Raw genomic sequence first — 11,058 nt, 5'->3', positions numbered from 1 at the left:
TGCACCCACCTGCCTGCCCACGAGCCACGGGTGACGAGAGCGCTGGAGCCTTGGAGCGGAGCGAGGGCGCGGCGCGGCCCGGCACGGCACGGCACCCGCGCGCTGCACAAGGACCCAAAAGCTGTGCGCGCGGCACGGACTCGGAGACACGGGGAACACGCATCATGCTGAGGCGAGCACCGAGCTGGGGTGGAGTGAAACCGAAACGGCGAGCGAGTCCAGCAGTAACCGCCCAAGCAGAGCAGCCGAGGTGGGGGGGAGAGGAGGAGAGGGAACTGAGCCGCGCAGCCTCTCCTCGCCTCATCCGCTCTCCACGCCTCCCCCTCCCCCTGCCATTCCACTTGCCGGCATTGCCTGTTCTCCACTCCAGTTCCCCCGCTGCGCGGCTCGAGGGAGGGAGATAGGGTTGCACACGCCCAGTCCAGTCTCCAATTCTGCCACGGCTGCCAAGGAGAGGTAGTTCAGTATAGCAGCTAACTGGATTTCTAGTAGCATTTGCCGTTCCCGGCGCGGAATTGGTTCGCGCGAGCACAAGGACCTTTAATCTTGGTTGATTTCTTCCTCGCAGGCGATAGGAGGAATGCTGCTGCTGTGATCTTCCAGATCTGCCCGGTCGCGGTCGTTTTCTCCGCAATCAAGAACCGAAAGCGAGGTTCTTGGAACCATGGCCGGCGGGTGGATGCACCGTGGCTAGTAGAATTGGCCGGGTCTCCCTGATCTTCGCCCTGCGCGCGAGTTAGGCGAGAGACCGAGCGACTCGTGCGTGAAGTGAAGGAGAAGAATTCAAGATCGCAATGGCGTCATGGGACAACTTAGGGGAGCTCTCCAACATCGCGCAGCTCACGGGGCTGGACGCCGTCAAGCTCATCTCCCTCATCGTCAAGGCGGCGTCCACGGCGCGGATGCACAAGAGCAACTGCCGCCGCTTCGCGCGGCACCTTAAACTCATCGGCGGCCTGCTGGAGCAGCTCCGGGTCTCCGAGCTCAGGAAGTACCCGGAGACGCGCGAGCCGCTGGAGCAGCTTGAGGACGCGCTCCGGCGCGGGTACCTGCTCGTCAACTCGTGCCAGGACCGCTCCTACCTCTACCTCCTCGCCATGGGCTGGAACATCGTCTACCAGTTCCGCAAGGCGCAGAGCGAGATCGACAACTACCTCCGCCTCGTCCCGCTCATCACGCTCGTCGACAATGCCCGCATTCGGGTCGGTAATCGGCTTTCTCTCGGTTTTTTTTACTTCCACTAGTTTCAGTTGTTTATTCTTACAGAAGAATGCTAGACTGGATGTGCTAGGTAGGCTTTCAGAAATTTTAATTTGTTATTATTCCATTCTGCCGGGATATTCTTTCTGGTTCAGACTTTAGAGGAAACGTGATGTGAATCATTCTTTGGTTCTGAAGTATGGTGCATGGAATCTCTACTTTTGAGGTTCTAAAGTATCACTCTCTGATTGACTAGGGTGGTTTTCCTGCATGGCCTGACTGGTTTCTTGTTCTATGTTGGTTGGCCATGAAGTTGGTGTGACCAAGGATTCTAATGTTCTTCGGATAATGAAATTCCAACTTTTTTATGTGCCATCGCTTTCATTGCATCTGTACACCTGTGGAATTAAAAATTGCTACTAGGAAGTTAAGCTCAATTTTGAACAGTATAGCTAGTTGTTTTCAGCTCTGATCAAGGATCATCTTTTGCTGCTCCTCTGAATTTCCTTTTTGGCTTATTATTATTTTTTTTAACTGTTCCAGGATCGGCTTGAGTACATTGAGAGGGACCAATGTGAATATTCTTTTGATGAGGAAGACAAGAAAGTGCAAGATGCTCTGTTGAATCCTGATCCTTGTACAAATCCTACAATAGTGCTCAAGAAGACTCTGTCATGTTCCTATCCAAACTTGCCTTTCAATGAAGCCCTCAAGAAGGAGAGTGAGAAGCTCCAGGTGGAGCTTCAAAGATCACAAAGCCACATGGATCTGGGCTCATGTGAGGTTATTCAGCACCTGCTTGGAGTAACAAAAACTGTGGCATGTACCATTCCAGAGGAAGAAACAAATGCAAAAGTTTCTGAAAAGGATTCAAATTACAAGGAATCCAAAGGAGATGTTGCAAAATCGTATGATGATGATGACTATCCTAAGAAGCAAAAAGATGCCTGCAGTACACAACGGTTGGTGAATTTAGCTGTGTTAGTTTTGGCAACTGTTTCTTTATGATATTATATTGACATATAAGATGGTGTACGGAACCCTTTTTCCCTTGGGTTAACATTAACCTGCATTTTGAGTCTGTATGGGTTGTGAGTGATATGAGAACTGTCCACATGCCATTGACCATTACCTTGTTTGGAGATGTAATTCTGGTACACTAAATTGTGTGTCCTAAAAGATAAAGAAACCAGATTCCTGTGTAGTGTTGTTGTTTTTTAGTTGGAAGGGAAATTAGGTTATTTTCGACAATGGAAGTACATACTATAATACATCTGGTAGTTCTGAAGTTCTGATGGTGTGTATCCCATGCAGATGTTCTTCACCAGTTTCATATGGACATGATCTTGTCTCAAGAAGAGGATCATACAGCGATGAGTGGCATGCAGATTTACTTGGCTGCTGTTCAGAGCCAGCTCTGTGTATGTCTATTAATCTTATCTTTGAACAACGGAGATTCGATTGTCATAACTTTATTCACTCTGTTCAGTATTTAGTTCAATGATTTCACTGTTGTATTTTACATGATATTTTAAGAACACTTGTTCAGCCTTGTATCTAGCTTGCTCCTACTTGTCCTATTTATAACTGCTCAGTTTATGATTTACTCAATCCAGGCTTGGAGATTATTCCTATGTAATTTTGTTTCCCTTGTATTCACTCGTTATGATAACATAGGTTTGAAGACATTGTTTTTCCCCTGTGGAACCTTCTCGAGAATTGCTTCAGTCGCCAAGGACAGACCAATGTGTAAGAATATTTCTCTGAAAATTGAAAATATCATCACCTTATGTTACATGCTGTTTTTTAAAAAAAATTATGAAAACTGGCGAGGGTTTCCTCCTCGTTTTCTTTGCAGCAGGACACACAGCCATGCATACTTCTAAGTAGAATGCTGTCATAAAGTTTGTGAGCTTTTAGTCGCTTCAGTTAGATAGAGCTTGCTTTACACTGTAATTCTGTGTTGCTTTCAGCTTCTGGAGAGGCTTGCAATGATATTATGGCATACTCCCTGATATTATCCTGCTGCTGTTATACTTGCTGTGTAAGGAGAAAGCTTCGCCAAAAGTTGGACATTGCGGTAAATATTCCTGGACGTTTTACTAGTTGATATTGTATTCGTCTTTAAAGTAGAAAATGCTCATCTCTTTACCATACTCTATAACTTGGAGCTGACTACCTTGGGGATTGGCCATTTACCCAAACCAGAATATCCTGGGAAAACATTTGGTTAACAATTATCTTGATAAAGTTATCTTATACAATATATCTATTTGTCTACTGCTAATGAAGTGGTTGGGCATATACATTCTTAACTGGAAGATAAGCTTTCTTATATGTTATCAAACTTGCTGGAGTCTTTGCAGTACCTGAAGTTCTAATGCTCTTATGCTTCTGACAGGGAGGCTGCTGTGATGACTTCCTTTCACATCTGCTGTGTTGTTGCTGCGCCCTTGTTCAAGAATGGCGGGAGGTTGAGATTCGTGGAGCTTATGGTGAGTTTCCTACTCAAATGCTTCTAGCAATTAGTAAACCATGAACTGAATTAGGTGCGGGACAACCGAGGCAACAGCATAAGCTGCCTACTTGGTAAAGAGAGAAAAATTGTAGCAAAACGTTACAATTTTGAAGCCTTGCCTTTTATCATCTACTTGGTACATAATGCTATTCTACATGGGATTCTGTTTTGGTAATAGATCTTATGATCGCATAATCTGCTTGCGAGAATTTGACTTGTGCAGGAATACTGATTCTGTGCTGCCTCTTTTTCCTGCAGGCGAAAAGACGAAGACTACCCCACCCCCATGTCAATACATGGAGCACTGAGCAGCCATGACAGGGGACCTGGACTTCTGTAAAGATATTGACAAAATATATTCTGATATCGTACTTCCAGAGTAGTGATACTGATACGACAATATTTTCTGTGCTGTATTTATGCTTACTGTCCATTGTCCTCCTGGTACTTCCATTCCATGATCCTGTTATATCAGTATATGTTGGGGCATAGCTCTGCACAGTATGTACTTTGTAAACATACCAGTAACAGGCCTGTTAGAGCCTAACATCGGTTAACGTCGTCAGTTCTTGCCAAGATCTGGAAGTCCATTTTTTTGTGTGCTCCTTTTTACCCTAACAACAGTAGCAAAAAAGAAAAGAGCGCTCTATTCACAAGTTGGAATGATCATTGCAGCCTACAAGTTCAGTGCCAATTTTCTACAGGTAACAACAGGAACAAGCATTGCAGAAGTGGTACCGTCCAAGCCTGATGCAGATTAATGAAACACTGATGCACACGTCTGCCCCTTGAACTGTAGAACATCAGACCACCTGTGATTCCGTTTATTGGTATGATTCTTTATTGGGTTTCTTTTTTGCCTCTATATGAGCTCAGAAGTAACCATTTTTCTTTACAGTTCTAATGTTTAGTCTCTCCCATGGGTATGCACGCAGGATATCTTCCTTTCTCTATTTCTAGAGATGCCGTCCCAATCCCACCCCCAGCCATGAGAGGCATGTTTGGGAGTATGAGTAGGTTTTTGTCCTAAAACTACGTATTCTGATCACTTAGGCTAATCTCAATGCATAGTTTCATCACATTATTACCACGACTGCTATGTCAGCTTTTCAATGAAACGAAATTGTCACTATCAGTGCAAAGTTTCATCATACAATTTCGTAGACAAATTGCAACATTTAATTCTTCAATAATATTATGATCGAATGTGTCATGGGATGAAATAAAAAAAAGGTCTCAGTGGGTGTTTCATTCAGTTTCATGGTCTTGGTAATTGTACCGGAGGAGTGACTCTATTCTTCTCTCTCGTAAAAACTCTGAAACTAGCCTTAAAACACGTAACCGTTGTGAAGAAAAGATTACAACACAGCTTTTCTCTGATACTCGCTACAGATTCTTCTTGTTCAGTACTCGTGTTTGGCCTTTGGGCCCTCTGAACTTAGTTGAAAAAGACAGAGAAGTAAAAGAATTCCATCTTTTCACGGTGCAATATAAAAACAAACTTCCCTACACACCCAAACAGCGAGTGCTACACTTGCAGTGGCAGCCTCCAGGAGCTGAGGCTTCAGTCAGTCCACACACTTAGTGATGCGATGTGCTAGCTGCTTGGGGCATTCACCCTTCTCAGCGACAGGTACGCCAGCACCCGGTAGCCGATGATCATGGCGACGAGAGCCGCAACCTCGGTGGCGCCGTTGTCCATATGTTTCGTGGTGGTCAGGATTTCCGGCACGGGATCGTACTGCACCTTCAGCAGGAGCCTGTACGTGTGGTAGTTGAAGGACAGGTAGCGCAGCCAGGAGATGAATGGCGGAACCGTCTGCAGATTATCAGAGTGGAATTAGGACAGAGTTATTCGGTGCTCCAAGCCAAATGCCTGTTTTTGCGAGATCACACATTCATATTTAATTCAGCAGTAGCTAAATCAGGTAATGCACTCACCTTTACAAAGAAGCCTCCTGCTAGCATGAAGGTCATGACCGTAACTGAAGCTAGAGTTGTTGCCTTCTTGATATCCAGCAGGGAAGCTCCAATTACCAATCCTAGTCCCTGCAATATCAGTTTTTGTTGAGACCACTAGTTCTGAGAAGAATCACTGGTAAATGTTAATATACCCTTTTGCAGTATATTCTAGTTATATTAACCAATGGTTAATAATATGGATTGACTGGTCATGACAAGAGAACATCCTTATGTTCAATATGCCTCTCTCATTGACCCCAGATGATTTATTATTGACTGTCTATTTGGCACAAGAGTGTGTCACGTGTTCTTCATTTATAACAGTCACACTGTTTGTAACTAGTAAGCCATCCAATGTCCAGTTTTCTCCTTTTATAAAGGGCAAAACAAGACATGGAGACTGTAATGCATAGCGAAACTGGCTCTGAATTTCTTACCTGAGCAGCAATTATGCTGAGAAAGACAGTCAACATGCTAAGAAAGAAATGTGTGGCAGTTGCTTTGAGGCCTGCCATGAAGTAGACGATCACCATGAATACAACAGGGAGGAAAAGGTCAAGTGGTAGATCACTTGTCGTTCTGGCCAAGAAGTATGCACTGAGCTTGTACATGTCAACTGCACGCTCTTTGTTCAACATTGCCCTCTCTTGAGGGAATGTGAAGATTGCAGTAAACACAGGAAAGAAACCCCAAAACACAGCAATGAAAAATAATAAGCCAGCCTGCATGCACAAAATGGCATTGTCTTATCATGCTATGGTCCGATGTATCAATTAGTTGTATTGTATGGGAATTAACTTAACCAGATCAAATAGCAAGTTGTGTGTATATACCTGATCTTCTAGACCTTTTAGTGTTCTGGGATCAGAGCGCCACCACAGTAAACCTAAGATAACCGACGTAGCTATGACCTGGGTGATTCTCATCCAGCTCAAATAATCATGCCGTCTTTCCTTGATCCCTCTACAAAAGAGGATGGAATATTGCTGCCACCAGCTTGTGCCCCACTCTCGCTTTGATGATGTTATAGTTGCCTTCAGGTCATCACTGATTGGAAGCGGTGCTAGAAGCTTCTTCTTCTCCTTAAAAGCCACTCGAGTCTCATAAGCATCTACCAAGTACTGCATAACATCACAAATACCTTATTCAGTACAATTAAAAACCAAGCCATATATCATAACATCAGCACAATGATTTCATGCTTCACCTCATGAACATCTTGTGCTGATGGCCTGCAGTCATTCTTGGAATTATTATTCTCCAAATTGTGATTTTCCATATGCACCTTATCATCTAATTCTGAAGGGACAGAAACATCATTAGTGTTGCCATTGGCGAGATCCAGTAGAAACTCTGCTGGGTTCATCGCGAAAAGTGGGGTGCATCCAATGGACTGGAAGTAGGGCATGGCTTCAGATGCCTTCCCAAAGTATAGTAAACTTCCTTTGCCCAGGAGGATAAGCTTGTCAAAGTTATGAAACAGCCTGCTAGATGGTTGGTGAATTGTGGTGATTACCGTCTTCCCATCCTGCAGAAATCAACTAAATTAAATTAAATACAAACTGAACTGATGGCAGCCAATGTGCCGTTACTTGTCAGTACTTACTTCCACCTCACCTCCGCTATGTCATGAAGAAGCTGAACGATCCTTAGGGCTGTAGTTGAATCCAGCCCAGATGTTGGCTCATCAAGAAACAATAAAGATGGATTGATAAGAATCTCGTTTCCAATGCAAACTCTTTTCCTTTCACCCCCTGAAACCCCACGCACAAAAGATCCTCCAATCATTGTGTCCTGGCACCTTTGAACACACCAAAATAAGCCACCTTGTAAGAAAAGTGAACATTCAACAATGCAGAAAATGTAGAATGCAGTCTACCTTTCAAGGCCAAGCTCATATATAATGTCCATTGCCCGTTCTTTCTTTTGTTGTCTTGTCATTGTTCTTGGGAGACGAAGTAGTGCCGCATAAGTCAACGTCTCCTTCACAGTAAGATGGGTAAAGAGAACATCATCTTGAGTCACAAATCCTATCCTGCAGAAAATATGAGTCCAACTATATGTCAACATTCATACTCACAAGTCACAACCTATGAAGCAACAGTTATTACACTGCAAGACCGTCGTTGGCAGAAGTCAGCACAGTACAGCCCTGAAGCCAAAAAAAATGCGACAATACTAGTGAAGTGAAATCGTCAAATACAGCCGCGAATTTCCAGATTGATTTTCTATGTACCCTTGTACCTTCCCAAATTCTCCCTTTTGGAGAAAAGAAACTTGACACATCCGTTAACATTCTATCCCAAGGCCTCAACTTCTACATTCTACAGAATGTTTAAAAAGCCCAAAAAATATTTCATATCATTGATCAATATAATAATAGAGCCCTCTGATCTAGTATCAATATATTTTGTAAGGTATCATGAGGATTGAGGCCTCCCAATCTATTCAACAGTCAAACCTATTTCTTGGTCTTAGTTGCCATCCTTCAGAGAATCATACATCTTGCACATACATGCCAACTGACAACTATGAACGTTACGCCTTTTCCAAATGCAAATCAGGTGCTTGTTTTACCCAAGTAGGGAAAACAAGATCACATATAGTTTACAGGAAGTGGATCTACTAAACTAGTGTCCTTTCTTGGTGTCTCTGTATCCCCAAGGACCTAGGACCCTGCTGCAGATTAGTCGATCACAAGGCTTTATCACAACAGCTGCAACTAAAATGACTGGGCAGAAGCACAGACGGAGATAGTCCTTGTGACGATGACAGGCACGAGGAATTGAGGAGCATCATCAATTCTGTCATTCATAGGAATGGTGGTCCGAGAATCCGACGTTTCTGGAGATGTTGACGTCCGAACACAGAGACTTGCCCGTTCAACGGGCGCGAGGGCGTCAGCCTCAAACCGCAGGTGCCAAGGAAAATTCTCGAACTGGCTGCAGGCATGCGGGATTGGCATAGCATTGGTCAGGTCACTGATTAGTTAGTGGCCCTTTCCCATCGGATTGGCGAAAGAATCGACCCTAGATCTCACCCTGCAATCCATCACCACGAACCAGCGCTGGTAGGTTGGCCACCTACTGACCTATCCAGTATAGGGTTGGCAACGCCGGCAGGGGCAGGCGAGTGGCAGCCGAAACATGAGACCAAGAGAGCGGGTTGTGTCAGTTGTGGACTGACGGGGGCATGGCTGCATCTGCATGAGGGAGCACCGCAGCATGAGCAGTCAATCACCTACGACCGCACATAATCTCATTCAGCCGAAGCCACCGGCGACTCGGGAGGAGACGGGGGAAGGGCCAGCGGCCGACGCCTCGCCGGGCGGGCGAGAGGCGCGTGCCGCCATGCCAGCGCGCGAGAGAACTGGCTGGCCGGGCCGAACCCAAGCCGATGAGAGAGACCTAGCCCAAGAACAGCTAGGCCCATATAAGGCTTGGGCCAAATTTACTCACAGCTTCTTCTCCGTCTGCTTCCTTCTTCCTTGGTGGCGAGAGGAGGCGAGAGTGACAAGGCCATCGGCAGGTCAATTTCATCGGGGCACTGACAGTACACCGTACAGACAATTACTCATAACGGAAGGTGCATGAACAGTAAACCAGAGAGAGGGAATCCATGCATGAACAGTTAACAAACTGGCAGGATAACCGTGAGCCATGGCTAGGCAGCTAGCTAAGCCATCTTTTTAGTACTTATCAGCTAGGCAGACAAGCGTGCATGGACACCACCTGTAGCTGCGAGCAACACCTCATCACCGGGCGATGGACCCACTTAACTTAACCGAAAGCTACTGACCACACAATTAATGGATAACTCTGCCCCAGAGAATTCAATACCAGTTTTTTTTTTCAAAAAAAATAATTAACTAAAATTAATCAGATGCCCTGCTAGTTAAACCAGTGGTGCAATTAAGGCGCGCATCGATGGCGCGGTAGGTAGGTTACCTGCGCTTGAGGGACTTGCAGTAGGGCTCGTCGTTGTAGGAGATGCAGCCCTCGACGGCGCCGCCGCCGGCCCTCCCGCCCAGGATGCTCAGCAGCGTCGTCTTCCCGCTGCCCGACGGGCCCATCAGCGCCAGCACCTCGCCGGGGGACGCCGACCCGGATATCCCGCCCAGGATCTCCCGCGGCGAGCCCTTCGCCGCCACCCTGTACTTCACCTCCGTGAACTGCATGTATTGTGTTGCACGCACGCCGCTGATAAGTACCAAGCTTTTCTCTGCACCATGCATGGCGTTTTTGCTTGCGTTTTTACCTTGAGGTATATCGGCATGGTCGGCTCGGTCATCAGCTTCTTGCGCCGCCGCGTTCCGGCCTCGATGTCCATGGCTGCAAGCGTAAACAGTTTAGATTATCACTGCCGTCGTTAGAGCTAGGTAGCTCCGGGCGGATATATATAGCTAGATGAAAGCGTTCGTACGGGTGTCGTCGTCGCTGAAGGTCGCCGGGTCGGCGGAGTGCATGTACTGCGGCGGCGGGGTGAAGCCGGTGAAGGTGAAGGAGAAGCCGAGGCTGGCGCTGGAGGCGCGGCTGAGCGCGGCGCTGTTGCTGACGAGGTCCTCCACGTCCAGCTTCAGCTGCGCGCTCCTCGACTTGCGGATGTGGCTGTTGCCACCGCCGCCCGACGCCGCGCGCTGCTTCCGCCCGAAGCTGGACTTGCGCGACTGGCCCGTCGTCGTGTCCGCGTTGCTCAGCACCGTCTCCGCCGACGCCGTCCGGCTCAGCGATTGCGACGGCGCCAGCTGCTCCGACTTGGCCCGCCCGTGATGCTTAATACCCCCTCCCCCTCCGCCGCCGCCGCCCGCCGCCACCGGCTTCTCCATTATCGACTCCATCATCAGCTAGCTACACCTAGCTACGTGCGTGCGCTCAGGCACAGCTACACACTACACAACTGTAGCTGTTACACGGGCCGGGCTGCTATATACGTCTGCCGCCAGAGCCAGGGCCGCGACGACGCGCGCAGCAGCAAGCGACTGGCTGGCTGGCTAGGCAGAGGCGAGAGAGGGGCGCGGACGACGGGCGGTGGCGAGAGCGACGGCGGGGCCGCAACGGAGGGGCAGGGGCTCGCCAGCGCGGCGCGGCGGGTGGCCCCCGCGCATTGATGGCGCGGGAAAGTGGGGGTGTGGTCGCGCGCGCCCGGGCAGCCGCCTTCCACACATGCCGGCCTCACGACGACGTATCGCCCAGGGCACCGCGCCTCCGGGCGCCTGCCTGCCGGCTGGCGCGCGCGGGTCCGATGGGGACGTCGTCGATCGAGGCGCGGGTGCCGCCGCTACGGCCTCCGCGACCCCGCCATCTGGCCGCGTTCTGGCTTCAAACCAATCTCCTCGCTCGCGTGCAAGTCTTTTGGATCGATCCCCTTGCATTGATCTT

General features: G+C 47.9%; 2 protein-coding genes across 3 annotated transcripts; one reads left to right on the top strand and one right to left on the bottom strand.

Annotated features, from left to right (window-relative positions):
• Window positions 1-151: 151 nt before the first annotated feature.
• LOC101773657 (cell number regulator 13) lies at window positions 152-4,294 on the top strand. Its single transcript, XM_004985589.3, has 8 exons — window positions 152-456; window positions 569-1,202; window positions 1,744-2,162; window positions 2,515-2,621; window positions 2,878-2,949; window positions 3,174-3,280; window positions 3,602-3,695; window positions 3,977-4,294. The coding sequence occupies exons 2-8, from the start codon at window positions 795-797 to the stop codon at window positions 4,024-4,026; spliced, it is 1,257 nt and encodes a 418-aa protein (XP_004985646.1). The 5' UTR covers window positions 152-456; window positions 569-794; the 3' UTR covers window positions 4,027-4,294.
• Window positions 4,295-4,936: 642 nt separating this feature from the next.
• LOC101772960 (ABC transporter G family member 22) lies at window positions 4,937-10,580 on the bottom strand. 2 transcript variants are annotated; one of them, XM_004985588.4, is made up of 10 exons: window positions 10,103-10,580; window positions 9,938-10,011; window positions 9,628-9,851; window positions 7,560-7,715; window positions 7,298-7,481; window positions 6,966-7,208; window positions 6,514-6,801; window positions 6,118-6,402; window positions 5,660-5,767; window positions 4,937-5,537 (listed from the first exon to the last, which is right to left on the bottom strand). In XM_004985588.4, exons 1-10 carry the CDS (start codon window positions 10,518-10,520, stop codon window positions 5,316-5,318), a joined length of 2,202 nt encoding a protein of 733 aa, XP_004985645.1. In that variant the 5' UTR covers window positions 10,521-10,580; the 3' UTR covers window positions 4,937-5,315. The 2 variants fall into 2 exon arrangements, with proteins under 2 accessions (XP_004985645.1, XP_004985644.1); XM_004985587.3 differs by having other exon boundaries at window positions 6,888-7,208; window positions 10,103-10,579.
• Window positions 10,581-11,058: the final 478 nt, after the last annotated feature.

Source organism: Setaria italica, chromosome IX (assembly GCF_000263155.2).
Source record: "Setaria italica strain Yugu1 chromosome IX, Setaria_italica_v2.0, whole genome shotgun sequence".
NCBI lineage: Eukaryota > Viridiplantae > Streptophyta > Magnoliopsida > Poales > Poaceae > Setaria > Setaria italica.
This window is presented reverse-complemented; position numbering and strand designations above follow the sequence as displayed.

Excerpts from the sequence above, each read along its gene's own strand:
- LOC101773657 (XM_004985589.3), top strand. The coding sequence starts at position 795 with ATGGCGTCATGGGACAACTTAGGGGAGCTCTCCAACATCGCGCAGCTC. Across the intron at positions 2,622-2,877 it reads CTGTTCAGAGCCAGCTCTGT|GTTTGAAGACATTGTTTTTC; the intron begins GTATGTCTATTA and ends ATGATAACATAG. Across the intron at positions 3,696-3,976 it reads TGAGATTCGTGGAGCTTATG|GCGAAAAGACGAAGACTACC; the intron begins GTGAGTTTCCTA and ends TTTTTCCTGCAG.
- LOC101772960 (XM_004985587.3), bottom strand. The coding sequence starts at position 10,520 with ATGATGGAGTCGATAATGGAGAAGCCGGTGGCGGCGGGCGGCGGCGGC. Across the intron at positions 7,716-9,627 it reads TGCAAGTCCCTCAAGCGCAG|GATAGGATTTGTGACTCAAG; the intron begins GTAACCTACCTA and ends TATTTTCTGCAG. Across the intron at positions 7,209-7,297 it reads TTCTTCATGACATAGCGGAG|GATGGGAAGACGGTAATCAC; the intron begins GTGAGGTGGAAG and ends TGATTTCTGCAG.